General features: G+C 46.5%; 1 protein-coding gene across 2 annotated transcripts; it reads left to right on the top strand.

Annotated features, from left to right (window-relative positions):
• The first annotated feature begins 589 nt into the window (after positions 1 to 589).
• SLC13A3 (solute carrier family 13 member 3) lies at positions 590 to 26482 on the top strand. Of its 2 annotated transcripts, none has more exons than XM_074553365.1 (13): positions 590 to 747; positions 9653 to 9918; positions 10227 to 10390; positions 14831 to 14897; positions 15618 to 15803; positions 16643 to 16768; positions 19192 to 19287; positions 20898 to 21002; positions 21987 to 22084; positions 23296 to 23408; positions 23671 to 23832; positions 24162 to 24299; positions 24885 to 26482. In XM_074553365.1, exons 1-13 carry the CDS (start codon positions 637 to 639, stop codon positions 25068 to 25070), a joined length of 1818 nt encoding a protein of 605 aa, XP_074409466.1. In that variant the 5' UTR covers positions 590 to 636; the 3' UTR covers positions 25071 to 26482. The 2 variants fall into 2 exon arrangements, with proteins under 2 accessions (XP_074409466.1, XP_074409467.1); XM_074553366.1 differs by lacking the exon at positions 590 to 747 and adding an exon at positions 804 to 1114.

The raw sequence follows: 26482 nt of genomic DNA, 5'->3' as shown, positions 1-26482 counted from the left end.
GCGCTGGGACAAGACCAGGAGATTCTGCAGCACTTGCTGGGATTCACTGTGGTCAGGAGAGGGGATCCTGTCCTGCCCCACTATTCCCCCATCTTCTTTCTGATGGCCCCTATACAGGGCAGAGCTGGCAAGAAAATCCACCCTCGGAGTTGAAATTGGGCAGCTTTTGTGTTTTCTTTTTGACTCGTGAAGCATCCTTAAGGTCCAGCCCGACAGCACACCCAGGGTACAAGTCAAGGCTCATCGCTTGCCTGCTGGAGCTCACACTTGTGTGAGCCAAGACTTCTCCTCTTGCTTTTCCGCTATTTCCCATGGCTCTATCCCGCTCCGCGCCGCTGACCTTTTGTTTTAGATGTTGCTTATTTTTAATAAGGAAAAAAAAAAGAAAAAGAAAAAAAGGCTGGGAAATGGCGAGATGGGGGGAAGGAGGGGGATCTAGGGGCCGTATAAAGGGCGGGTACCGGGGGTAGGAGGCGGTACAGCGGGGCACAGCGCCGTGGGGCGGTGCGGGGCCCCTCCCGGAGGGCGAGGCGGGGCGGGGAAGGGCGGGGGGTCCCGGGGGGGTGCCGCCCACCGGGAGGGCCGATCCCGGGGGATAAAGCGGGGGCGCGGGGTGGCCGCGGCGATGGGCGCGGGATGGCGGCGCTGGGGGCGCTGGTGAAGAAGGCGTGGAGCGTGCGGAGGTTCGTGGTGCTGCTGTGCGCGCCGCTGGCGCTGGTGCCCATCCTGCTCAGCCTCCCCCCTAAGGTACCGCCAGGGCACCCCGGGTGGGCACTGCGGGTTTGGGGAGCCCGCTGCGGGATGGGGGGCACGGACACTGACACAGACAGAGTGCGGGGCACGGAGCGGGAGAACGCACCGGGGATGCTGCGCCGGGAGTTCCGGGTGTGAGGAGCCGCGTTCCGCCCTGGGAGGATCGGGGACGCAGTCTTGGGGCTCCGTGCCACAGCTTGCCTCAGCACCAGCAGAATTCGCCTCTCCAGAGGGTCACCCTGCTGCCTGACCATGGAGCAGAGTGGGCTGCACAGCTCCTCACATTTTTCCAGCAACTTAAAGTGCGAATGGATGGGGCGTCCTGCGGTCATGTCGGGTTTATAGGAGGAAGAAGGGATAGGTAACGTGAATTCTGTTTGATGTTTCTTATATAGATATTTGCAGGTGGGAGGATCGTATCAGCTCAAGCTCAGTGGCAGTGATGAGTGCTTCTTGCTGGTACCCAAACGCCCTGTAGCTTTTATCAGTAGTGCCCAAATGGCATCTGGGGAAGCTGAGGCAAGACCAGCATCACCCAGAGCTGGGGTAGAACTGAGTGTCCGGTGCTGGGAGTTTACCTGGCATCGCTGGCACATCCCCTGAGCGATGGGAGTGGCGGTGGGACAGGGACCCGCGGAGCTGTGCTCAGTTCGTGCTGCAGGGCTGCTCCGGAGTGCCCGCCCCGCTGTGGGTGACACTCAGGGGAACTGTGGTGCTGTATCTGTAAAGGCTTTGCGAGTAAGATAAGTGGTGTTGTGTAAAGGTGGAAACTGCTCTCCTCTGAAGGTTTGTGCTTTAGCATGTGATGAGCTGCCCATAAAGCAATCTGCGGCAAGGCTTTGGGGGCTGGAGGATTTTTTTTGCACGGCTCTTGTGCACCAGGAACCTCTGAGCCTTAGGTGCAAGTCCAGAGGGCAGTGAAGACATTGTGGATGTCTTCATTGCCCTGTGGACTTTTTTGCACCATTGACTTCAGTGTGAGCTGGATTTCACCCTCATGGTCTGACTCAGATCCATTTGAGAATGACCTAAAATAAGTAACGGTCAGTATGTAGTGAACATAGAATAGTTTAGGAGCTGTAAGGACACAAAGCTGGCACTAAGTTCTGCCTGTTCAGTGCTTGTTAGGTGAAACCTTCTCCTTTGAGATACAAAATACACCTGTTAAATTTAAAAATAATATAGATTGACCATTGCTTTATTTAGTGACACCATATATTAAACGAGACATTTGTTTGGATTGAATGTCACTTTTTTCCTCTGTTTTATATTGTTGGATAAGCTATGAATGGGACTGTGTTAAATGTCTGCCTCAAGGAGCAGAAAACACATTGCACACAACAGGTACTAAATTCCCCTGTGGATTCATAGCTGAAAAGTTACATTTCTACATTAATTTTCAATAGCTGAACAAATGACTTCTAGTGTATTTAATATCATCCTGTTTGACTTTGGCACTTGGTAAAATTGTGAGATAGGATTAGAGAGGGAGGAGATGCACTGTATGCTAAGTGCAAGTTCATGTCTGGTCTGTGCAGGCGTTACTCGTGAGAAAAAATCACAGATGAGCCCAGCACTGTGGGAAGGGCCTTGATTTCACTGTTCTGTGTGCCGGTAGAAGTGTGTAGAGTCACACAGGCTGTACAAGGATTTGGATGTTCAGGAAAGGGATTTCTATAGGTGTACAGAACTAAAAAATGTCTCTGTGGTGTAATGGTACTGCTCTCTCCTGCTCAGCTCCCAGAGTGAGCTGGTAGCCCACTCTAGGGTGCAGTCCATGGAGGACCTCATGGATAGGGTGGTCTGATCAATGTTGTTTTATTGAAGAAAAAATGGTGTTGGGAAAGTGGAAATGTTTGCAGCTGAGCAGGCAGCAAAGCAGGGGTATAGCTGTGGTGATGGAAGGAGACCCTGGCAGAGCTTGCTGCTCAGCTTGGGGGTCTTTTCTTCATTCTACATGGATTTTAAATCATCACAGATGGTAGCAGTGTCACTGGCTGGTGCCTGTCAAAACCTGGATGCTCACATGAGTGAGTATTTCAAGCAAGTCCAAACTGCAGCTTCCCCAAGTTGTCTCAAGGTTTGGCATAGGGGGGAACCTGTAGCTGCTAACTCCTGTACACAGTTGTTCATGTTCAGGGGTCAATGATTCATCCAGGGTTTCAACACTAAACTCTCTCACTTGTTCAACAAGAAAAGAAACTTGCTGTTGCATCAACAGGGGATTAAGTTCTGACGTCCGGAGCTCGCCTGACCCCCTGTCCGCAGCCCGAGCTGCGAGGGGCTGTGGGAGGGGAAGGAGCAGGTTATGCTTTTAACCACACTGTGAGAGCAGCAAGGGGCAGGAGCAGGGTCAGCAGGCAGGGGATCAGGGGCGGCAGAGTGTGGAAGTTGTCCTGGCATGTGATGGTAAGGGCTGCATGCCCTCACTGCACTGCCCGGGTCAGGCGTCTGTCTGTCTGTCCTGCCACGGGACTGCAGGACAGCCTGGCCTCTCCTGGGCAGGCAGCTCGTGAGAGCTGCTGCAGGTGGCCAGCGAGAACTCGACTGACTGGGCTGTACTGGGGTTACTGGGAGCCTGTCCCAGGCAGGGAGGGCGTGCAGGGACAGCAGGCTGGGGCAGGAGGAGCCCTGTATGATGTGCAGTCACTGGAACAGCCGCAATGCTGCCGAGTCCTGTGCATCTGGAACACAGGGCTGTTGGACAAGCTGGAGAGAGCCCTGTGCTCCTGCTGGGATGGTGGAATGCTGCCTGGCAGGGTGCAACAGGAACTGCTAGGAGAGGAGAAGCAGTGAGGCTCAGCCTCTGCTGGTCTCAGGAGGAGCATTCCCTTGTGAGAAGGTGTCTTACAGGCTTCTGCAGTAATTTCCTCTCTGTCGATGTTAAAGATTTGTTCTCACATCGTGTCACCATTTACTCCCTGCTGGGATGCTCTGCAGTTTTAGTCACCCAAAGGATTTCTACCATAAAAAGCCACTTCAGCTTTGGTTTCAAGGGCAGCATTTCACTTGGATCTGGAGACCAAGACCTCATGCCTTAAAGCTGATAGAACACACCAGGCTGTGGCTCCTTGGGTTAGTGTGTCCTTTCTGAGTGATACCCTGTGATGTGGGTGCAGTGGGTTTTCCCTACACTTAAGTGACATCCCTCTGGAAACAAAAGAGACAAATCATCCATCAGGTCTGCTCTTGCTCACTGGTGATGGACTCCAGCATCCACATCTTCAAACTGTGATTAGAGCTCTTGCCAGCTGTCACTCTGCAGTGGATTTTCTCCAGATCCTTATGTGAGTCCCTTCACAGAGAAATGGTGACAGGGCTACCACTGCTGCTGTTATGTTAATTGCCCTTGTTTTTAATTGATGGCCTCTGTAGGTGGTGGTTGTGTAGAGAAGGCTGGTGAAAAATGGTTTTGTCTGCAGCCTCCTTTCTGCTAAACAGAAGAATGAAATTTCTGCTTTGTGGGTGTTTGCTGAGACCTCAGGGTGTGCTGCCCAAGCTGTGTGTGGAACAGTGCTTTGTGTCCACCACATCAGGCAGCAAAAGGGAATGGTCTCTGTGGAGCCAGTTGTCTGCACAGGGCTTTGTGTGTCACCTCCTGCTCTGGTTGCTGCTGAAATGGCTGAATATTTGTCCCGTGAGTGGAAGTGCCTGTGACCCCCCTGCTCGGAGGGCTGTGAATGATTGCAAAGAGCTGGGGCAGGGCAGGAGGGGCTGGAGGAACTGTTCTGCTGGAAGGGGCATGGGGGCACTTTTAATGAGCTGTGCAAAGAGCTTGTTCCAACAGCTTCTAATGAACTCAATGTCTACAGCCTCTTGGCTTGGTAACAGCTGAGGCAGCCAAATCTGCTAAAAGGAACTCTGGGCAGGCAAATAGGGCCCAGTGCCTTCAGAAAACTGACTTGACTTCCTCAGTGGCCATGGAGCAATTTAAAATTAACTTGGATGATGGTGATGGGTCCTCCTGGTTAGTGCAAGGAGACTTTAAGATCTTCCAGAAGAAAAGTGACACTGCTTGCACTGGAGAGCAAAGAGCATGAAGGGTGGCTTTGGGGGCAGAAGGGTGATGCAAATGTAGACAAAGGGGATGGGAGTGGGCTGTCCTGCATGCTGGAGGAGCTGGATCCTGGCTGGAGAGCACAGTGGGAGCATGGACAGGCAGGGAACAGGCTAGAGAGCAGTCTGGCAGGAGAAATAAGTGATTGTAGCCTGGTTTTGCATTTCATACACAAAGTCCATCTCTGCAGTGTTTGTGTGTGGTGGTTTGGGAAGGCCAGTTTCACAGACCTGGAAGCAATGGTCAGTTAAAAGATGAGAGCAAGAACTTCACTGGGGACAGAGGGGGATAACTGAAGGTACAGTGACTCCATTTTACTGCATCCTCTGTGAGCTTCAGCCCAGAGAGAGGGTCAGCCTGGCAAAGAGCAAGCTGGCACTGGGAGGGTGTGAAAGCAGCAATACTTGGCTTGGGGGAAAGGGAAATCTTTATTGACAGGAGTTAGTATTAATTGAAAAACACAACTGCATATAAAACATGTCTGCCTGATTCCTGCCTGTGTCTGCAATGGCTGACTCAACGGTTGTCAAGGTCATTTCCAAACTAATTGTTTCTGTGGTTCTATGAAAAAAGATATGGAAGAAATCCTTGGGCAGGGTGTTGAGGGTGATGAACACAAATGTTGGAATCTGCTGCCAGATGGACAGTGCAGAAAAAGCCACATTCAATGAAGCATTTTGTTCTATACTGAGCAAAGTTCTGATAGTGCAATCCTACAGCATAAGAAACTGACTGATAATTTTTTTACTGTGACAGTAACTAAATGGAAATTTAACATTTCATACATCTAACCCTGGCTACTTTAAAATCTATACGTTCAGACAACTTCCATACAATAATTTTTCAAGAGCCTGAAGAGTTTGTTGTGTACCAATAACGTGGGTATATTTCTATAAGTATAGATGGAGATCAGCGGGGATGCTGACCACATGCCAGGCTGATCTGTAGCCTCCCTTGGGAAGTATTAAAAAAAAAAAAAAAGGTAGGAGATCATAATATGTAATTAGCTCAACACAGCTACAGGACTGGCTACCCACAGCCAAGGTGGTAAATGTGGTATTTGTGTGAATGGGATGTGTGAAAGTTGACAAGAGCAGTGGAGAGTCTACCAGGCTGCTGTTTGTTGAGTTGGTGACTTTTTGCCATACACTCAATTTGCCCACTTTATCTGAGCTTCAGCTGTCTCATTTTAAAACAGACTTTTTTTTTTTTTTTTTTTTTTTTTGCCAACTACAAAATACCTCAGGAAGTTCAAATAAAAGTGTTTAAGCTTTATGTCATTTTAGCAGAGGAAAATAGATTCCCTGAAGCTCTTGCAGCTTTGTGGCCTGTGTTACTGGCCCCTTTCTAGCCACTCTGCAAACAGCCAGCAGGAGCAAAAGGACTGCACTGGCAGGGGGCTGGTAAACAGGGCTTGGGCTGAGTCCAGATTACATAATGCTTGCAGGAGCTGGGTTAGTGGAAATCAGATTCCCAGCTCCATCCTGCTGGAGAGCAGGCCCTGGGCACAGTGGGGCTGGTGGCACAGTGACAGCACTCAGTGCTTGTTTTCTGCTCCAGGTTGTTCTGTATATCACAGGTAGGATGTTTCTTTGTGATAGCAGAGGGATAAAAGGGCTTGATAAGCTCCAATTCAGCCAAAATCTCTCTTGGTGCTGCTATCAAGGTCCTGGAGAAGCCCTGTCTGCCCCTCTTTTGCCTGGTTAGAGGTTGGTGGGAGCCTGTGTGGCTGATGGGGCTGTGATGACCATGCAGCATTCAGGGCGTGATGGAGAAAACCCAGAATTTGGCAGTGCCAAGGCAGGGCTGCTTTGAGCACTGAATCTACCTCATGGGGTAGCTGTGGGCACTGGTTCTGATGGGGAACAAGGTCCAGCTGCAGGTCCTGGTGTCTCTCTCAGGCTGTGCCTGGGTGAGCCAGCTTGCCTCCCCTGACCCACATTCCCTGCCAGAGCCTCCTTTCCCTGGGGCACCTCATCTGCCCTGCCCTGAGACTGCAGCACACAGCCTCGTGCCTTGGCTTCCTCTGCCACAGCCCAGCAGGTCCCCAGGGTGGAAAATCCCCAGTGCTGGAGTGGGGCAAAGACAGCATCTGTGTCTGGAGGGGCAGAGGTCGATCCCAAGGCTCTTGAGCAACAGGAAGAGGAGCTGCTGCAGTCCAGAGCCACAAGTGCTTTCCTGGAAATCATTAAATGGCTGTAAAATTAACCTGATCACAAGATCCATTTTACAGTTCATATGTGCCACCATGAACTTTGATAGAATTCTGTTGAAAAATGTAAATACAAAGGTGCAGGGAGATACAAGAAGTAGAAGGAGTCCTGACAAGGATGCAGCCAAGGGATGGAAGGATGAAGATCATGTGGAGGTGATGGTGCCACACAGAGCAGCTTGTTCAGCCCAGCCTGTCCAGGACCATTCTCCTGACATTTGTTAGCATTTATTGCTTGTGTACTAACCAAACATACCAAACACTGGGGACATCAATTAATTAACATTTGCAAAATGTCTTGAAATCAAAAAGCTTTCAATTTCATATAGAGTTTGGTTCAATTTCATTGATGATTATTTTTTTCATTCTGGGGAATGCTTGGTTGAAATTGAAGTTATTGTGGATTGGTCTTGTTCCTTTTTTGTTCAATGGTGGTTCTATCTCAAAAACCAATGTAGCTGCTATTTGTCCTCTTTTAGGGTAGAATAAATTGGATAAACAACATTACTGTTTTTTTCAAGTGGTTTCCTGTTGATCCATATAGGCTTCAAAAATTCAGGGAAGCCTTTCACACAGCAGTTCTTTCTGCCCTGTTTCATTTTTACCCCTTGGCTTTTGATCTTGCAGTGGAGAGGAGTTATTAGATTGATGCTGTGTCTCATTGCAGTGTTTTCCAGAACATTTTCCATACACCGGAGAATAAATATCCATTACTTATAATTAGTTTTCTAAATTGTACATCATCTATTTTGTAAAGTCAATTAAAGCCTTCACTGATATGTTCTTGTATCATTGTTAAATATTTTCAGTTGCTCTACTCCAGTAAGAGCTAAAGTGTCTTTATTTTGAAGCTGACTTTGGTGCAACTTTACTTGCAGGAAACTGAAGAATATTTTGCCAGTGGGAGAAAAAATTATCCATATGGCCTTTGGAAATCAAATGGAAGAGAGCTTAATGAGAGCAAAGCTATTTATTTGGCATACAAAAAGAACCATAGTAAAGAGGAATTATCAGTTGGCACAGGAACTGAATCAGTAATCTAGTGGCAAACACTTGAAAACATGATTCTTTGTTTTTGTAAAGTTTATCACTGCCAGGTTTGCTGCTCTGGTCCTGCTGGTTTGGGGGAAGTGAAGAGCAGGGAGCCCATGAGAGCTTCCAGGGCTGGGCTGAGCCTGAGGGTTTTGCTTCACACACTCTCATGTGTCATTTTACTGGCATCTAAAATTAGGTCTGAAAGTGATCTTGAAATCCAGATCTTGGGCACTTCATATGAGGCACTGACACTGCTACAATTAATGTATGAAAAAAAAATCAGTTACACTCAGTTCTGCTGTGCTTATGCTTCCACATTCACTGGGGCCTTGCTAGCAGGACCCCTTGTCAATGCAAAGCCTGGGTGCAAAAACAAAATCAGGAATTCTGTCATTTTGTCCACCTTTCAAACCCTCACTTGCAGATGTGGTGAACATAAATCCATGTTGGTTTTGACCTCCTTCAGCCCAGGCCAACAGCAAATCGTTCATAGGTGAACAGGCAGGTGGTGGCTGTGCTGTACCTGCTCTGGTGCCTGGCTGAGCCCTCAAAAGATGGGGCTGAGACCACATTATCCCCAAAATGGAGTTCCCACAGTCCCCAGCCTTGGCAGGGAGCAGAGCCATCATCTCCCCCTCAGAAGCCCAGGGGAGGAAGGTCCCAGCAGAGGCACAGAGGTGCCTTTGAGTAGCAATTCAACCTGCACAACAAGCTGGCAAAGTGATAAAATAAATAGCTCTGTGGCTTCCAAGTGATGCTCAGCAGTTATTTATAGTGCAGTGGGCACTCTGCCTGTGCTTGCTGACAATGTCCCTCTTGAGGCCTGCTGTGACCCAGCTCAGCTCTGCCCTGGGCTCTCCCGTCCTGGGCTCGGGGCCGCTCTCCCGACTTCCTCCTATTGCTCGTTGTTTTGGCTGTGGCTGTGGTGACAAATGGCTTTGGTCTAATTTGTGCCTCCTGGGTGGATGGGTGAATTCACACTGTGGCCTGGGGGCTCTGGGTTTCTGCCAGCCTTGGCCAAGGCCAGGGTGATGCCTGCAGGAAGTGCTGTGACACCGGGGTGCTTGATTTACTGATTTCCGTAGGGACTGGGATCCCTTGCCATGGAATGGGCTCTCATAAATCTCTTGGGAGACTCTGATCCAAGAAAAGAAGCCTTTCTGAGGGCTGCCTATTGCAAATGTGGGGAGCATACATCTCTGCTTTTGCATAGCTGTGCAGAGCACGGTCTGCGGAAGTTGGAGGGAAAGCACAAACATTAAATGGGTCAGACACCTGAGCATGTCAGCAGCAATGCCAGCCCTAATTCAACACTGTGGGGCAGTTCCTGCTCTCCAAAGATTCTTTGATTGATGCCTGCAAGCACATGGGAAGATCGGACAATCAAGGAGGATTTTGGTTTTGCTGTGGTCTCGGATCAGTCCTGAACCCCTTACACAATGTAGGAGGCTAGATGTTGTACTTGATAGAAATTATTTGGGAGAAGTTCTGTATCCTTAAGGGAGTAGCTGGAATATTTTGCTTCTCTAAGTGTCTCCAAGTGACAAGATGTCTCTGTAATGCCACATCTCACTTTTCCTCTCCTCCTTTTGCAGGAAGGAAGATGCCTCTATGTGATCCTGCTGATGGCCCTGTATTGGTGCACCGAGGCCCTGCCCTTGGCTGTGACAGCCCTGCTGCCCATCGTCCTCTTTCCCTTCCTGGGGATCCTCCCATCTAACAAAGTTTGCCCACAATACTTTTTAGACACCAATTTCCTGTTCCTCAGTGGTTTAATCATGGCCTCAGCCATCGAGGAGTGGAATTTACACCGCAGGATTGCCCTCCGGGTGCTTATGCTGGTGGGAGTCCAGCCAGCCAGGTGACTATGGGGGCTCTCCCTGGGGGATGTGAGCTGCAGGGGCTTGGGAAGAGGCTCTGCTGTCCTACTCCAATAGTGGGGGCTGTCCAAATCCCCTTTTCTGCATTTGTTCAGCTGCTTGCCCTTGGGCCAGTTCAGCACATCATTTGGTTCAGCCCCATGCTTGTGCCCCATCCAGTTTCAGGAGGGTCACAGAAATCCTTTTTGGTATTGGTTTTGTTATCTCTGCACATGAGCTTTTCCTCCCAATGTGTCAGAGAACTTGCCAAACTGAAGAAATTCAGCTTTTCCTTTTTTCTCTCTTTCAGACTAATCTTAGGGATGATGTTGACAACGTCTTTCCTGTCCATGTGGTTAAGTAACACTGCCTCCACTGCTATGATGCTTCCAATTGCAAATGCAATTTTAAAAAGCCTCTTTGGGGAGAAAGACACATCTAAGGATATGAACAGGGAAAATGAAGAAAACCAAGGTAATTGAGACAGGGCAGTAGTATAAGCCAGCTGAGGTCTGCCCTGCTGCCCTTAAATCTGCCCCATTTTATTGACTTCACTGGCACAAATACCAGCTCAATCTCAGGCTGGTCCCACTTTACTGCACACTTTATTCCCATGGTGGAAGAATATTGGCAGACAACTCCCTTTTATCTGCCCTTTCCTCATGCCATGCAATGCTTATGGGTGGCCTGGAAAACCAAAGAGGTGATGCCCAGCCAACCTGCTCCATAAAGCTGCAGCTGGCACAGGTTAAAGTCCAGCTCTGTGGCACGGTGGTGGTGGGTTTGTAGGGATGCTGTGGGGATGGCTGGAGCCAGGGAGGGCTGTAGATAAGGCAGGTGATGAGTGGGGTCCCTCCCTGTGGCACACAGAGCTGTTGTGCACTTGGGACAAGTGTGTTCTATTGTTTTCCTGTTTGTTCACCCATGAACTGGAGCCTGAGCTGGAGAGAAAGCAAGGACTCAAGGGAAGGCTGGCAGGTGAAATAACTGTCCATAAAGTGCTTTGTGATTTTTCCCATCTTCATGTTGCTGTTTGGTGTTGTTGCTGAGCAGGTTAAGGATAGGTCAGGGGTATGTGGCCAGGTAAGACCTTTCTGCAGCCCTCTCTTCACAAGCCATTCACCAGAACTTTGGGCTTCTGGCAGACAGTGATGAGAAACGGCAATCCAGAAATGACATCCTGACATCCCCTTTGCAGCTATTGCTGATAGCTGGAACAGCAGTCACAGCTTCTTCTTCTGCTGCTTCTTCTGCTTCTTCTTGCACTAATTAGTAATTCATCTGTGATTTAAAAGCAATGGCTTCTTAGTTCCTGCTGAGTCCTAAGACAGATAAAGGAGTCCCCAGAAGAATGCTCAAACATGTGCACACCTAATAAAGATATAGTTAATCATTCATCATTGATGTGTAGCAATTATGAGATATTTGCACTCCAGTTTGCTTTATGAATTTTTGACTATTCACATCTATTAAAATCAACCTCACTGATTTCCTTGCTATAATTTCCTGTTCTGTGTTTTGTCAGTCTGCTTTGAACATTTTGTCCCCAGCCTCTGAATCTGACTGTGTAGTTGTGGCTGTAAGCACAGTAGAGTTTGGGAACACATAAAAGGAGGATTCCTCACCTTGTCCTAGACACTGTTAAGCACAGAATTAACATCCTTGACTCACACTTGCAGTGGTAAGAGAAACCAGAAAAGGCAAAGGAGGGGAATGCAGGTAGAAGAATGAATAAAGTGATGCTTTGCAAATATCATGTGATGGTGTGATTATGTTTGGGGTTTTTTGTGTGGTTTTTTTGAGATAAAGGCTTTCAAAGTTATTTATGATACAAGCAAAGGAGGAATCACCTGTAAAATGTACATTTTGTACATCAAAATCTGTATTTTTATGAAGACTTTTTATTTGAACTTTAGTGTCCCAAGTTAGACTCACCCTTTTCTGTAATCTTTCTGAATGGATGAGCAAAGCTGAGTTCCTGGAAGGAAGCCCTAAACCTAAAGTCAGTCAAAAGTGACAAATCTGATGTTACACTTAGGAGTGGAGATGTGCAGATGAGAAAAATGTATACTCATTTCATAGTTTACTAAATGTTTATAATCTCTCTGAATTGTGATCTGTGCTCCAAAAAAGACAGATTCATTTGTGAAGGGAGCTGTATGTGGAAGAAAACTTGTACAATGGCAGGTGATAAAATCCATTAGCCAATTGACTTGGTTTCATAATACTGAGGTAGAGTCCATGAGGTAAAAAAATATTTGGGCAGTTAAAAATAGCAATTTAAAATATAATAAAGAATATGTGAAATTTCAAAGCATTTGACTCGCAGCAAAAAAATCTCAACAAGTGTATGAAACCAGTTTTGTGTAGGACTTTGCTTACACACATGGAGCCTGCAATTAAGTGATCTCTGATCAGTTGGTGACACTTTTTTCCTGATAAGAGAATCTCAAGATTTTGATCACTTATGTCCATGCTCAGCCGTGTGGGCAGCATATTACAGATCAGCAAATATTTACATTCTTGTGTCATTGAACAAATCATTGCACTCAGTTTTAGCTGTCATTTTCACACTCTTGGCCTCTGATGCAGGAGAGCAGGCAGTGAGGTTGGGTGGCTGAAGTCCCAGCTGGTTCTGGTGGACCAAAGCAGAGTTATAAATTTAACTCCAACAGACATTTTTCAGCTTCTAGAACTTTCCTTTTGGAGGGGAGCTGTGCAGTTCTGTCTGATATCTCCAGCAACAGGTGTGTGACAAGCTGGAAGCTGCTGTGCCTGTGAACCTGACCTCTCTCTGCTTCTGCCCACTAACCCCTCATTGGCAATATTTCATTTCTCTGAGCACCTTAAACATCTCCAGGCAAAAATCACAAAAAAAATATTTCCATTCTTTTTTCCTTCTCAGAGAATATTCTGTAAATTCATGATAAACTGCATTCAGTGCTTGAGGTGTAACTGCGTAACAGACCTGGGAATTATGTCTCTAGAGGTGTAACTGGCAAATGTGCACTTTTGGACAGTGCTGCCTGGTTTGACTGCCTAATCCCAGGCAGTGCTGGCAGGGTGTGGCCACAGCACTGCTGCCTCTATCTCTCAGTCAGTGGAAATAGTCCTTTTCGGGTCTTTTCAACCTTTTAGAAACAGTAAAAAATGTAATTAAAGCAAAAATTATCTAGGAAAAGCATCTCTACCTCTAAGTATATGAGGTATTTTGGTGAAATGGCCACAGAATCCTCATACAGCTCTGTGAGAGGTGTGCACAGCTGGGTCCAAACTGTGTTACCTTTGGCCTTTTCTAACTTACGGATCTGTAATAATTTTCAATTCCTATTTTATAAATTTAATAGGAAAATCTCTGCAGTATGCTTGGCTTTCCTTTGCATGGTTACCTTTGCAAACCTTCCTTGAAAAATAACTCACAGATGGTCCTGCTCAGATGGGCTGGTAGTCTGAGCTTAGCAGGGGAAAAAAATTAAAAAATGTTGAAGTAGAATGAAATGTTTTTGCAGAGCCAGGACTGGGCTTCAGTGGGAGAGAAGTGTAAGAGCCTTTGGGCTAAATCCATTGAGGGACCAACAGTCAACCATGGGTTAATGTTCATCCTTCTAATTACATCCCTTCATCGTGGCAAGGTTGGGTGAAAGCTCAGCATTTGTGTGTGTCCAAGCCAATTACCTCCAATTCAGTAAATTAGCCATGTGTAAAACATGACATTGCAAAAATCCTTGGTTTACTGAGCTGGAACGAGCGCAGTGTCTCGGTGCATATGTGAGTGAGTCCAGAGACTTTGACCACTGCCTTCTCTCCATGCTTTTGAACTCTAGGTCACATTGGGTGGAAGAGGATTGGGTTTGGGGCTAAGAAGGGCTGCAGGGAAATTTGAGGATTGCTTGGGTGGCAGCAGCAGGAGTTGGGCTCTGTATGCAGCTGTCTGCAGAGCACAGGGAAGTGCAGCACACAAACCTCTGCTCCCAAAACCACACGGAGAGGACAAGGAAAGGCAGCAGAGCCAGCAGGGGTGGGGAAGGGCCTCCTGGGCTGAAGGTGGATAAAACTCACAAGTGCTGCAGTCCTGTGAGGAACATGGAAAATGAAGTTTGTAGCACATCTCCCAACCTCAGGAGGCCAAGCCATGACCACAAATGCCACGAGCCTTAATGTCAGGTCTGGTAACAGAGAGTGATTGTGTTGCATTTCTATTTTTTTAATATGGTCAAGGGGTGTGCAGCTCCCAGAGTATTGGGACTGGCTGCTCAGCCTGCAGGCTCTGGCATTTGTGGAGAGGATGATGGGTTTGGAATGGTCCTTGCTTTTGGAGGAGCTGGTGGCTTTTGGAGGAGCTGGTACAAAACCTAATCCCAAATGTGTCTCACTCTTGTCTTTAAAGAAGGAATTGCAGCATTATGGTGTCTGCACTAGGTGACTGCAGCGTGTAAAATTCTCACCCCATGGGAATGAAGCTCAATGCTCCTGCTGTGCCTTGAGGAACCTGCCTTACAGATACAACAAAGCCCAACACTGTTCCTTCCTAAGAATGATTAAAGTTAACCCTCCCCCAAGAAAACCCACCCCAAACCCATGACTTGGTAAGGGATACCCTCGAAGTCTTGGCTGTGTTAGGAGATCCCAAAGGCCAGCCTTTGGCAGAAGCTGTGAAGGGACCAAGTGCCCGGGTGCTGGAGGAGAAGCTGGGTGCTGTGGTAGGGCTGGAGCAGTGGCAGGAGGAGGAGGAGGAGGGCTCCTTCATCCCTGCCAGGTGTGAGCTCCTGACCCCATCCCCTTGGTGTGAGCTCACCCTTCATTTGCACAGCCCCTCCTCTAACATGGTAGCGGTTTCCTCTGTCCCTCTGTTGGTTCAAGGAGAATTTTCTAGATGCTTTGAACTGTTTTAAAGTCCTCATCTTTCTTTTTCAGCATCTTTACAGCAGAATAAACTTTACACTGTACCAACTGAGATGCAGTTTCTGGCAAGTACTGAGGAGTAAGTTAACTATAAAGTTTGTATTAGACTTGAGAAAGAACTACCCCTGAGCTAGACCAAGTGTTAGGAATTTGAAATTCAATCATTGCAATGTTTTGATTATACCAAACATCCCGGTGACTGATGACAAAAACCCTGCTCTGTGTGTCCAGCATCCCTCTGCATGTCCAAATCATTACAGAGAATTTTTTCAGCCACTCTGAAATCACAGCCAGAGGTGTTTCCTGCTGGGGATTTGCGCTTGGTTTTCTCAGGGACATCAAATGTGTGAAGCCAATGATGTTAAAGCTCCCAGGATTTACACACTGGTGATGGCCCTGCTTTGATAACAAGGATGGGGAGGAAACATCCTTGCAGGAACATAGGAACAGATGTTTCTTCCCTCAAATCTATCAGATTTTAGTTCTTTTTCCTTTTTGGGAGTCCTGTGGACTTTATGCTCAGTGTTACAAGCTGCTGAGGGGCTGAGCAAGGCACAGGCACCCTCGGCTCCTGTGGATGGGTCTGGGGGTGCTCTGTCCTCTGCAAGGCTGACAGTCCCAGTGGCACTTCACCAAGCAGACCCCTCTGCAGCACTGAGCTGCTAAGGTGTCCCTGAGCACCACACTGGTAGCTTGGATTTCTAAAAGCTGGGAATTTTCCTTTTGTCAAGGCTCTGAAGTGGTTGCACTGTATTTAAACCAGAGCTTTCACCGGATTCTCTTTTGGACTGTTTTAAAGCAAAGATCTGGCGGAGGAGAAGGAGCTCTCCAGTGATGCTCTCTCAGACTTAAAGAAGGAGGAGGAGTACAAAACAAACATATGGAAAGGTTTCCTCATCTCCATCCCATATGCAGCCAGCATTGGAGGCACAGCAACGCTGACAGGAACTGCACCAAACCTCATCCTTCTGGGACAGCTGAAGAGGTATGGGAGGCTGTCCTGGGGATCCCTGTGAATCCTGCAGGACACAGACATGTTCTTCATCCCTGCAGGAAATTCCTTTCTGTGCTGAGTGCTGGCTTGGAAAATTCATGTTCTTCCAGAGTGTTTTGGGAAATGAAAGCAGGGAGTGCACCAGCCTTAGATTTAATGAGCAGGTTTCCAGCCTAGGCAGGCAGGCTGTCAGCCAGACTGGAGCATGTGTGCTTCACCTCCCTGATGCTTTTAATCCCATTGAATTTAATGGGACTTGACTCCACACCTACAATTAACCTGGTAACTGTTTTGATGTAGTGCTTTGCGAGCAATTATAGCTGCTGCTGTATGGGAGAAAGAAAAATAATGAACACACCATTTCTTAGTCATAAAATATTCCTCCTATGTGCACAGGAGCAGAGATTTGTGCCAGCCCAGGTGCCCACAGATATTTCTTACTTTTGCTGAGTACATATAGCCTGTCCTGGGCACTGCAGCATCCCTGCAAGGTTCATGTCCAGACTGCCCAGCAGTTTCTGTAGCAGGATTTAATCCTGGGTGTTCAGGAGGATCTTTGCATGAAGGCATTGTCCAGCTGGAGGGAGATTTCCAGAACTTTCCTTGCCCAGCTGGGCTGGGTGAGATGGGGGTGCCAGGGTGTCCTGTGAGTTGTTCCAACACAACACTCCCACTTTTCCTTATGCCCAGATAACTCACAGGGATAGTTTTTAAATGCACAGGGGCAGGTTTGTGGGATATTGCACTGCTGATTTCAGATGCTTGTTTACCCGTGGATGGAAGGATTGCTTTCCCATCTTGCATTAACTTGATTTTTCCCGTTTGCTTAGTTATTTTCCAGAATGTGATGTGGTGAACTTTGGTTCTTGGTTTATGTTTGCATTTCCTTTAATGCTGATTTTTCTTCTCATGGGATGGCTATGGATCTCTATCCTGTATGGAGGAATTAACCTGAGGTATGTTGATATTCACTCTACATATATGTAGTCTGATTAAATTAGCATTATGTTTTCATCATGCTTCTCATCTTAAATCTACTGACATCACCCAGGATCATCTCCTGGAAAGTGGGGGAATTTACAACTAACTCTAGCAGGCCCATCCCATAACAGGTCATCTATTTTTAAAAAGCTGATACAGAATAGGAAGGTTTTAAAGATGTCTCATAGTTACATATACTTTATCCACCTGAAATGCATGTACAGAGTATGTGTTATATTCATTCAGTTAAATGTATAATTTTTAAAGGTAGTTTTACTGCCTGACCTTGGCCTATGGAGGGTAAATGGCAGATTTTTAATGACAGAAGGAAAAGCAGATTTAGCTTTGAAGACTGTGATAAAATCTTGGTTGCCCATGAAAGAAACAGGATTTCTTCTTGGGGCAAAAACCTGGGTTTAGAACAGATTACTTCACAACAGGGCTTAATTTTACAACAAGGTGTTAATCTGTAACTGAGAATAACATGTTTTTCCAGTAAATCTTTGCTGGACACATGCAACCCCTCAGTGTGCACAGCCCACAGCGATTGCAGCCCTGCTCTGCTGCTCATGTGGAGCCTTTTCCCCCTCCACACTCTCACAAGTGATGGTAACAAAGTCAGAGTCTTGCTTCCTCCAGGGACCATACAGAATTCGTGATATTTAGAAAAGCCTTTAATTGTTGTTTTGACTTTAAAATGCAAATGTGGGCAGAGGGGAAAAAAGAAGAACAGGTGTCCAAATATTTACATTGTCTCAGACATAGGGAGAAAAAAAGATCAATGGGAAAGTTTTAATCCAGAAAATGCCAAAGGCTTGTCCTTGCCTTGCTGGTGGGGTTTCTCAGGAGACTCTGGGTGCTGCTGTGTGGTGCTTGGCCAGCTCAATCCTGAGTGCTGGGCTGCTCTCACCGTGTGCCAGGGCTTGTGCAGAGCTGAGTTCCCGTGTCCCTGGGCATGGCACATGGCGCATGGCGCATGGCGCATGGCACATGGCACATGGCACGTGGCACATGGCACATAGCACATCCCCAGCCTCAGGTGAGGGAAGAGGCCCAAGGCAGGGAAAGGCAGAGCTGCTGTGGAGCTCAGGGACGTGATGCTCTGTGTTTGCTTTGGCTCATCCCCCGAGCTCTATTGGGATAGCTGGGCCAGCACGGATGCCACAATTCCCCCGTGGTGGAGGGGACACTGCAAAGCTCCTCCAGTACAGCCAGGGCTCCACAGGAGCCTTGCTTGGGCTGTAACTGCCTGGGGATGGTGCCTGGAGTTCTCTGTGGGCAGGTCCTGGGTGTCTGCAGCGCAGGGGGACACCTGGGCTTTGCTTGGATCCAAAAAGGCATTAAAAGGCTGAGGTGATAAAGGAGGACTATCAGAAACTGGGTCCAACAAAGTGAGCTGTAAAGCTGGGATGGAAATGAGAAAGAAATGAAGTGGGTTTGGAAATACCCTGTTTTAAGAGTGGAGAATGGAGCTTTTTGAAGTGGGCTGTCTGAGATGAGGCTGCTGTTAATAACACCTCCCAAAAACCAAGAAATTAAAGGGCCAGGAACTTGAAAGCAGCAGCTTCTGAATGATCAACCATTCATCTCTATAGAACATCCAGCCACTCTTTGAAACAATAAATTAATTAAGGAAGGGCAGGGACCTCGGGGATGGGCAGATGTGTCTGACACAGAAATTTGGGATTGCAGTTTTAATCAAGGTCACAGTGTTAGAAACCAGGTTCAGTGTCATGGGATGTGATGGGAGATGAAGTGCAAGATATGAATATATCATTTGCATGCACATGCTACAAAGGAGCAAACAGTGAGCAGTCAGTGCAGCCAGGCTAAGAGGCTTAGCCAGGAGCACATTAACATTCCTGGCCACTTAGAAATTCCTCACATTTTTTGTTGATCCCCAGCAGCATCCTGGGATCACCCAGGAAATTACAAGTGACTTGAAAAATGAAGGGACAGATTAATTTTCTGTGTCACCCTATTTGTAGTCATCCTGTCCAAGTAGGTAACTTGCTTGGAAAGAAGACAAGGAAATCCTGCAATGTTGGGACTTTCACTTGGCAATCACAGCCCATGCTGGAGGAAACAGTTCAGAATATAAATGAGAGGAAACTTCCTCACCTCTGCAGGGACTCCTTTGTGTGAATGCAGAGACAAAAGATATATAAAATAAAGATTTATTACCATTATCTGAGCAGAGATTTTCATTGTTAGTCTTCATCATCTGAAGATAACACAAACTGAGCTGCCAGAGACGTGCAGCTCTTTGAACCTTGAAGAGCAGGTGCTGGAGAGAAGGACACTGAGTCCTGCATAGAAAATGCATTATTTCCTATGTGCCACTTAGGTCAGAGACATGTAAAAATGCATGTAAAAATATAATTGTGTTTCTTGGCAGGGGCTGGAAAACAAAAAAGTCAAATATAAGAGTGGATGCAGAAGCCCGAGCCAAGGAGGTGATAAAGGAGGACTACCAGAAACTGGGTCCAACAAAGTGAGTTGTAAAGCTGGGATAGAAATGAGAAATAAAGTAAGTGGGTTTGGAAATATCCTGTTTTAAGAGTGGAGAATTGTGGGGAATGGAGCTTTTTAAAGAAAATTGTACCTATATTTCTACTGAGTCTGTTTGTAACCTGCTGAACTTTGCTTTTTGCACGCTCCAGCCCCCTCACCTTTGCTAGCATGAATAATTGCAAATAGCAGCCTGCTCTCAAATCTTCTGAAGAACAACATTCCTGGTATAGAGGGAATTCATGCTGGGTTGTTTAATTACTCTTTATGATTTTTCTACTCCAGGAACAAACCCAGTTCTGTGTGAGTTAGGTGCCAACCAACACAAGCTGGATTTCAAGGGTTTGTGCATACAGAAGGCATTTGCTGAATCAAATTATGGATATGAATCATATGGATTGTGGATATACTTAAAGAAATCTTGAAGCTCAGGGAAAGTATACATAAAGAAGTCAGATCCATGCCATGGAACAAATTATTTTTTCTGAATAATTCCCTCAACTATGCTAGTCAAGTGAGGAAAGTAAAAGCTGGTACAAACTGCAATGATGGGGATTATATTTTGGAGTAAGGCACCAGCAGAAAGAAACATGAGTTTTAGACTTCTGAGAAATGCCAAGAAAAAGGAGGAAGCAGGAAAAGCTGAAATCCAACCCTGCATATGTCCAACCACCCACTGTAGGTTGAAACTGTAGGGTTTTTCCTTAAATGGTGTGTGTTTCCCCATCTGTAAAATAATATTTTCATACTCAGGGTAGTGCTGTGAATATCCAGTGATGTTTGTGTCATGCTATTGACATTGTAATTATTTCTGTTGTGTGGAACATGGAGTGGTTCTTCAAAGGCAGCTCTCTGTGCCTGCACTGTAAATGAAAGCAATTGGTTTATTTGTTCCATGCAGTACATTATCAGCAGCCTGCAAAATGTCTCTGAAAGAATCAAAGTCCCATTTTGAGATCTAGGAGTGGGAAAGTCCATTAAGCTGAGCTCTACCAATTTGATTAGCAACCCCATAACTAAAAATCAGCTCAAGCAGCCTCTTCCCAAGGGCTTGTGTGCCCTTGCCTGTGCTCAGAGAGATTTTAAATAGAATTTTGAGGCGTCATCCTAAACCTTGGTTAAACCTTAACTCCACTAGATACTTAGTGAATGCTATTGCCTTTTACCCTGCTGTTTGTCATGCGTCTAAGGGACAGTGTTTAGATTTTGACCTTGGAGGAATTTGTTCCTGCTGTCTCATGTATGATTTGAATCTCAATCATCCTTTTGTGTGGCTTGAGCTGCAGTGCCACCATGCCTGGCTGGTGTCCTGGAGGGACATGGTCACAGGGGTCAGCCTTGCATCCACTGCTGGGACATCCCTGATCCCCATCTTGCCTCTCCTTAATGTCTGCCAATGAGAGACCATTGCTGGCAAACACCAGTATTTGCAAATAGATTTACAGTCTGTCCCAATGTGTCACTGTAGCTGGTTTTAGAAAATCAGCTCTCACTTCTCAGCCAAGATGCTGCAGCAGGAGCTGGGTACTTGTCCCAGCTTGGATCCACCCCTTTAGCACATCAGCATTTTAACCTCATTTCTTTTCATTTCAGGTTTGCAGAACAGGCAATTTTCTTCTTCTTCTGCATGTTTGCAATCATGCTGTTCTCCAGGGATCCCAAATTCATTCCAGGCTGGGCAAGCTTGTTTGCACCAGGGTAAGATTTTTTATTTTCCTTCCACTCTGCCATTTTGCAGTAACATTTCCAATTCATTGACATTCCTGAGTTTCTGATTGTGTTGCTTAACACTATTACTCAGATTTCCTGGAATAAATTAAATCAAGTAGCAGAGCCAACTTTGCATTTTCTGTCTCCTAGAGGAGGTGCATGAAGCTGGTGGGAAGTTGTGATGTGTCTGTTTGAGGCCATCCCTAGGATTTAATGTTGGGAATGCTGTTTATAGGATATTTGCAGTGAAATACTGAGTTCTTTAGGCAATCCACTGATTTCACCAGTAGTCTGAAGACTGAAGAGAGATGGCAGGAGCTGATTCTGAGTGCTGTCCTGTCTGTTTTCCAAGTTTGTGTCCCCTGTGACAACCATACCTTGTGAAGATGAATAGATGCAGCAGTTAGGGGATGCTAGAGCCCACAGAGGGTGTTGTTATTTCTTAAAAGAAGAGATCTTCATAGTTTGGTGGGGTTTTTTTCACATAAAATCCTAGTTTGATAAATGTTTCCTTAATATCCCAAAGTACTTATGGACCTTTTCCTCATCAGTTAATAACTCCTTAAATCTATCCCATGCTTAAGGTTTTTACTGGATAGAGGCTGCCCTTCACCTGACAGTCTGAGCATTTTGCAAAGAGCTCATGTAAATAAGATGTTTTGGGCTCTGTCTCTCTTCCTCCCTGCAATAGGCTCAGGAAACTTGTCCTTTCAACTCTGCAATCAGAAAACCAAAACATCACTGTGGAGGGGATTAGACCTTGGTTTTTACTTTTGTAGGGCAGCTTTTCTGTGGGTTCACAGCCCATGGCAGAAAATTAGCTCGACAGGGAATTAAAAACAACTCTGAACAACAAGTATTGTTCAAACCTGATGGAAACTTGTAATCTTCTTTGGTAAATCCCTGTTCTCATAAACTTTGTAATTCTACAGGCTTGTGCTTCTTACAAGTGTTTCTGCTGCTTTTGGACAGGTTTATCTCAGATGCAGTTACAGGAATCACCATTGTGATTATACTGTTCTTCTTCCCTTCACAAAAGCCTTCCCTCAGGTGGTGGTTTGACTTGAAAGGTGAGTAGGAGACCCTCCAGGCAGGGCCTGTGTGCCTGCCTGTGTCCTGGCAGGGCAGGCGTGGGGCAAGGAGCAGTGCTGTCCCCCCTTGGAGCTGCAGGGAGGAGCAGGGTGGCTTCAAGGGGCCATTTCATCCTAGAAAGGATTTTTTTAAAAAAATCTCAAGTACCAGCAGAAGCTCAGCAGTCACTGCCCTGCTGCTGATGGCAGGAATGGCTTGGTTGCTCATGGACATGTCAGGGTTGATGCCATGGTGGGATGAAGTGACCTGAAATGGAAGTTCATTTACCCATGGTGTTCATTTACACAGCAGGTCTGATGGTGGAGCACAGGATTGGTGTCTGACTTCCCAAAGGCTCCTGCCCTTCAAGGAAAGCATGGACTTCTGAGAGGGCAGAGCTGGGCTAGCTGTCCATTCTCACACATAGGTGCTCTTCCTCAGTTTCTGGAATAATTTGAATTCCTAAAGCTCAAACTCTGCACCAGGTTTTGATGTCTTGGGTCAGTCCTCTTGAGGAGCAATGAAATACAAATTTTAATTCATAAGAGATGATCTGAATGGGGAGAAGTAGATGAAGGCCTTTTGTGGATGATGGAGAATCGCCTGGGGTCTGTGGGAACAAAGCAGCAGCTGCTCTGAGTTATGCACATTTGTTGTGCTGTCCATACACAGGAAGATGTTTAATCAGGCCTCCTGTGGATAAAATATGTGCCCTTTTTCAACAGAAAATTTCAGTCCCATTAGTGCATCCTTCCTTACAACAGAACTCACTTTATCACGTATTAAGAAATGGCTTTTAGGGGAGATGAGCTTTCTGCTGTAAAACTCACTGGCTGTTGAATGACAAATGGAAAATGAATAACATCTTTAATTCAAATGGCAGAAAATTTCCTCCTTCTATGGACCCTCATCTGTTGAAGGCAATGTTTATTGTCTGTTACAGAGAGAAAATTAACCACATATTAAATATTAAGTCAAGAAAGCCTCAAAGAAAACTTTATTGCTAGAATGCTATTTTTTAAAATATCTGATACTAAGTTAAATGCTCCTTTAGTTGGCTAACCCAAGACACTCCATGTGTGTATTTGATCAGCAATTCATGCCCAGTGAGCTTCAGACAGCTGTCAGACTCGTGCTGTCATTCAGTCAGGCCGTGACTGATGCTCCTCTTTGGGTGGGTGTTTGACACAGGCCTCTCCTCTTTGTCCAGCACCAAACACAGAGACCCAGCCCTTGCTGACTTGGAGGAAGGCCCAGGAGACAGTGCCCTGGAACATCATCCTGCTGCTTGGAGGAGGCTTTGCCATGGCCAAGGGCTGTGAGGTGAGGCACCATCCTGCCCAGCAGGCTTGGATCACATCGGGGGTCACTTGGTGTTCCCATTTGGCATTGGAAAACTTGCAACAATGGAGTCCTCACACTCAAAGGACATATTTGTCAACTCCAAGTGACAGCAATACACAGCAGGTATTTAAAGAGGCTGCAACTCCTTGCTGTGAGACACCTGAGGACAAGTTCTAGGAGAGGACCAGTTCCCTGCAGGGAGGCAGGAGGATGACTCCTGTTTTCTCTCTCCCTTCTGCAGGAGTCTGGCCTGTCTGTGTGGATAGGAGGCCGTCTGCATCCCCTGGAGGGTGTGCCACCTCCCGTGGCCGTCATCCTCATCACGGTTGTCATCGCCTTGTTCACGGAGTTTGCCAGCAACACTGCCACTATCATCATCTTCCTGCCTGTCTTGGCAGAGCTGGTAAGGTCATCCCATGGCAAGAGCAGCTCCTGCTCTGCCCCCTCCTTGCCCTGCCCCTTGGGTGGGTGGGTTTGTGCTGGGTCTGTGCTGGGACAGGCACTGGGGAATTTTCCTGCTCCTGGGCTTCAGGCTCTTCAAAACCCTTGGGAGCAACAAGTCCTGTGGCCTAATGTGGGCACTGAAGGAAAAAAATCCTTCAGATTTTGTTGTGAGAGATGTAGTTATTTATTACAGAGGGCTGTGCACCACTGGCTATTTGCATCCTTTGGTTCATCTCTTGGCAGCTCAAATCCCCAAGGTCCAATTTCTGTTCCCTTCTGGTTTTCCAGGCCATTCGTCTGAAAGTGAATCCCCTCTATTTAATGATACCAGGAACTATAGGATGCTCCTATGCATTCATGTTGCCAGTCTCAACACCTCCCAACTCAATTGCCTTTTCCTCTGGACATTTGATGGTCAAGGATATGGTAAGTTCCTTTAGATACATAAAATGATGAAAACAGTCAGCCTGAGTGTTTAAAGAAGGGTGTTTTCTGTATTGTAAGTACTCAATATGTGGTAAAATGAGAAGACAGAAGTCTGATACTGTTCTCAAGGGTGTTTGAAGGCACAGGATGGAAGGAGCTTGCATGAAGTTGAAATTTGGAGCCACCATGGCTCCAAATGGTGACAAAAGTGGTCTTGAGTGTGGTCAGCAACCCCCAGCCCCTTGTCCTGTTTCTCTAGTGTCAACAGCTCAACTTTCATAGGTTTCTGGATGCAGGAAAATTTCCCCAGCTCAGTGAAACAAAGCTTATGAGTAAAATTAGGCTTAGTCCCAGTTCCTGCTCACATTCCTGAGGCTAAACAGATGTTAATGTTTTTGATGGATCAAAGCTTGGTAAGCAGCTGCAGAATGGCCTTTGTGGCTTTAAGCCTGCTTAAAATGTTGCTAATATTAACAGCAATTAAACCTTCCATTTTTATAATGTTTGCATTCAAATAGCTTCGTGCTTCACATGCTGTAGATGTCCAGTCTAAACTCAACAGCTGTCTTTGTATTTCTTTTGTAGGCCAGAACTGGGTTGCTCATGAATCTTATGGGAGTTCTGCTTCTTAGCCTGGCTATGAACACATGGGCCAAGAGCATCTTCCAGCTGGGGACCTTCCCTGCATGGGCCAACATCCATGCAGAAAATGCCACCTCACTTGTGACAGCTGTAGAAAATGTCACTTTAAGTGCACTAAATAAAATATGAACAAAGCCACCCCCGGGGAAGGACTCACTCACTTAGGACTGGGGCACTGGAATCGTCAGAGTTTGCACAGGAGGAAAAGCCACGTGGCCGCTCACACTGTGTGGGACCTTCTGGTTTAATTTTATTTCTAGAAATTCTGGTCAGTGTCACAACATCCATTCGTTATTTTCTCTGGAGATCTTTCCCCACCTTTTGCAGGTACAAATCCGACTCTCCCAGAGTCCTTCTGCCACAGGTGGTTGTTAACTGGACAACCTGTAAGCATGGAGCATCTTTGGGTAGATAGATGCCTGTCCCCCCATGAGAGCTGATGAGTCTTGCTGCTCCAGTTTCTGATACCCTACCTCGTTTTGGAAAGCAGCCCTGGCATCAGGGTGGAGGCAACTGGATTATTGATGTGCAGCCCAACGTGAGTGAGTGTATCAGAATCTGGCCGGGGAGAGGGCGGCGTGGCCGGGTGCTTGTGGCAGGGTGTAGGGCTGGGGTCTCGTTGCCATCTCATGAGTAATTCTCTCATGGAGGATGAGGAGCATTTCCTCAGGTTTGTGTGTGGAGGGATGACTCAGGAGATGTGTGGGTAGGACTCGGTGCATTGCTCCATGCTTTGGAAACTGGAAGGCCACGGTTTGTTTCCAAACATGTTCAATGTTTTGAAAACCTGGGGCAGCGACTGCTGCCTGGTTCTTTGCACTGAGTGCACAGTTGGGGGCTTGGGACCAAATTAATTCCTGGCATAACTTTGGACATCAGTGGTGTCTCACTGTGGTAACTTGGCCAGTCTTAGGCTGTGAGACTGACTCACTCACAAATGACCCGCTGAGTCACAGGTCAGTGGACAAGTTGCATTGGAATATTATTGACATTTCTTAAAAAATAGGCTTTGATTCTTAACGTCTTTTTAAATCAGATTGCTTGGGTACTTTCAATGAAAGCATTGCAAATTGACTGTGATTTTAATCACCATTTTATCCAATTATTTTTATTTTATTTTCTGTAAGAATATAAAATATTAAACTTAAATCATCAGTCATTGAAATAGATGATTGAATGATAAAGGATCTGATTCTTATTTTGTGGAAGGTGAGTGACTGGATCCCTGTGCTGGGACCAGTTTCTCTGACAATATAAACTGGTGGAGCTGACAAGATGAACTGGCCTGGGGTAGTGATCCAGTGCATCCCCCTGCTCCTGTGCTGCTGATAACCCCCAGGGCCAGGTAGGAGGGCTGGCAGGGAGATGTTCACCAGCTGCTGCTGCAGGGGTTACCCTGTGGGGGTCACCTTGGGGTGATGTGGCAGGTGGGAACTCGAGGGGGTTGGACTGAAATCGCCAAAACCAATTGAATGTGGAACTTTGATCAATCAAGTTTTAAAAAAAAAAATCCTCAATGTTCAAACAAAATCCTTAATGAT

The sequence above is a fragment of the Zonotrichia albicollis genome, chromosome 17, assembly GCF_047830755.1.
Source record: "Zonotrichia albicollis isolate bZonAlb1 chromosome 17, bZonAlb1.hap1, whole genome shotgun sequence".
NCBI lineage: Eukaryota > Metazoa > Chordata > Aves > Passeriformes > Passerellidae > Zonotrichia > Zonotrichia albicollis.
Note: the sequence above shows the minus strand (reverse complement) of the source record. Positions and strands in the feature narration are given on the sequence as shown.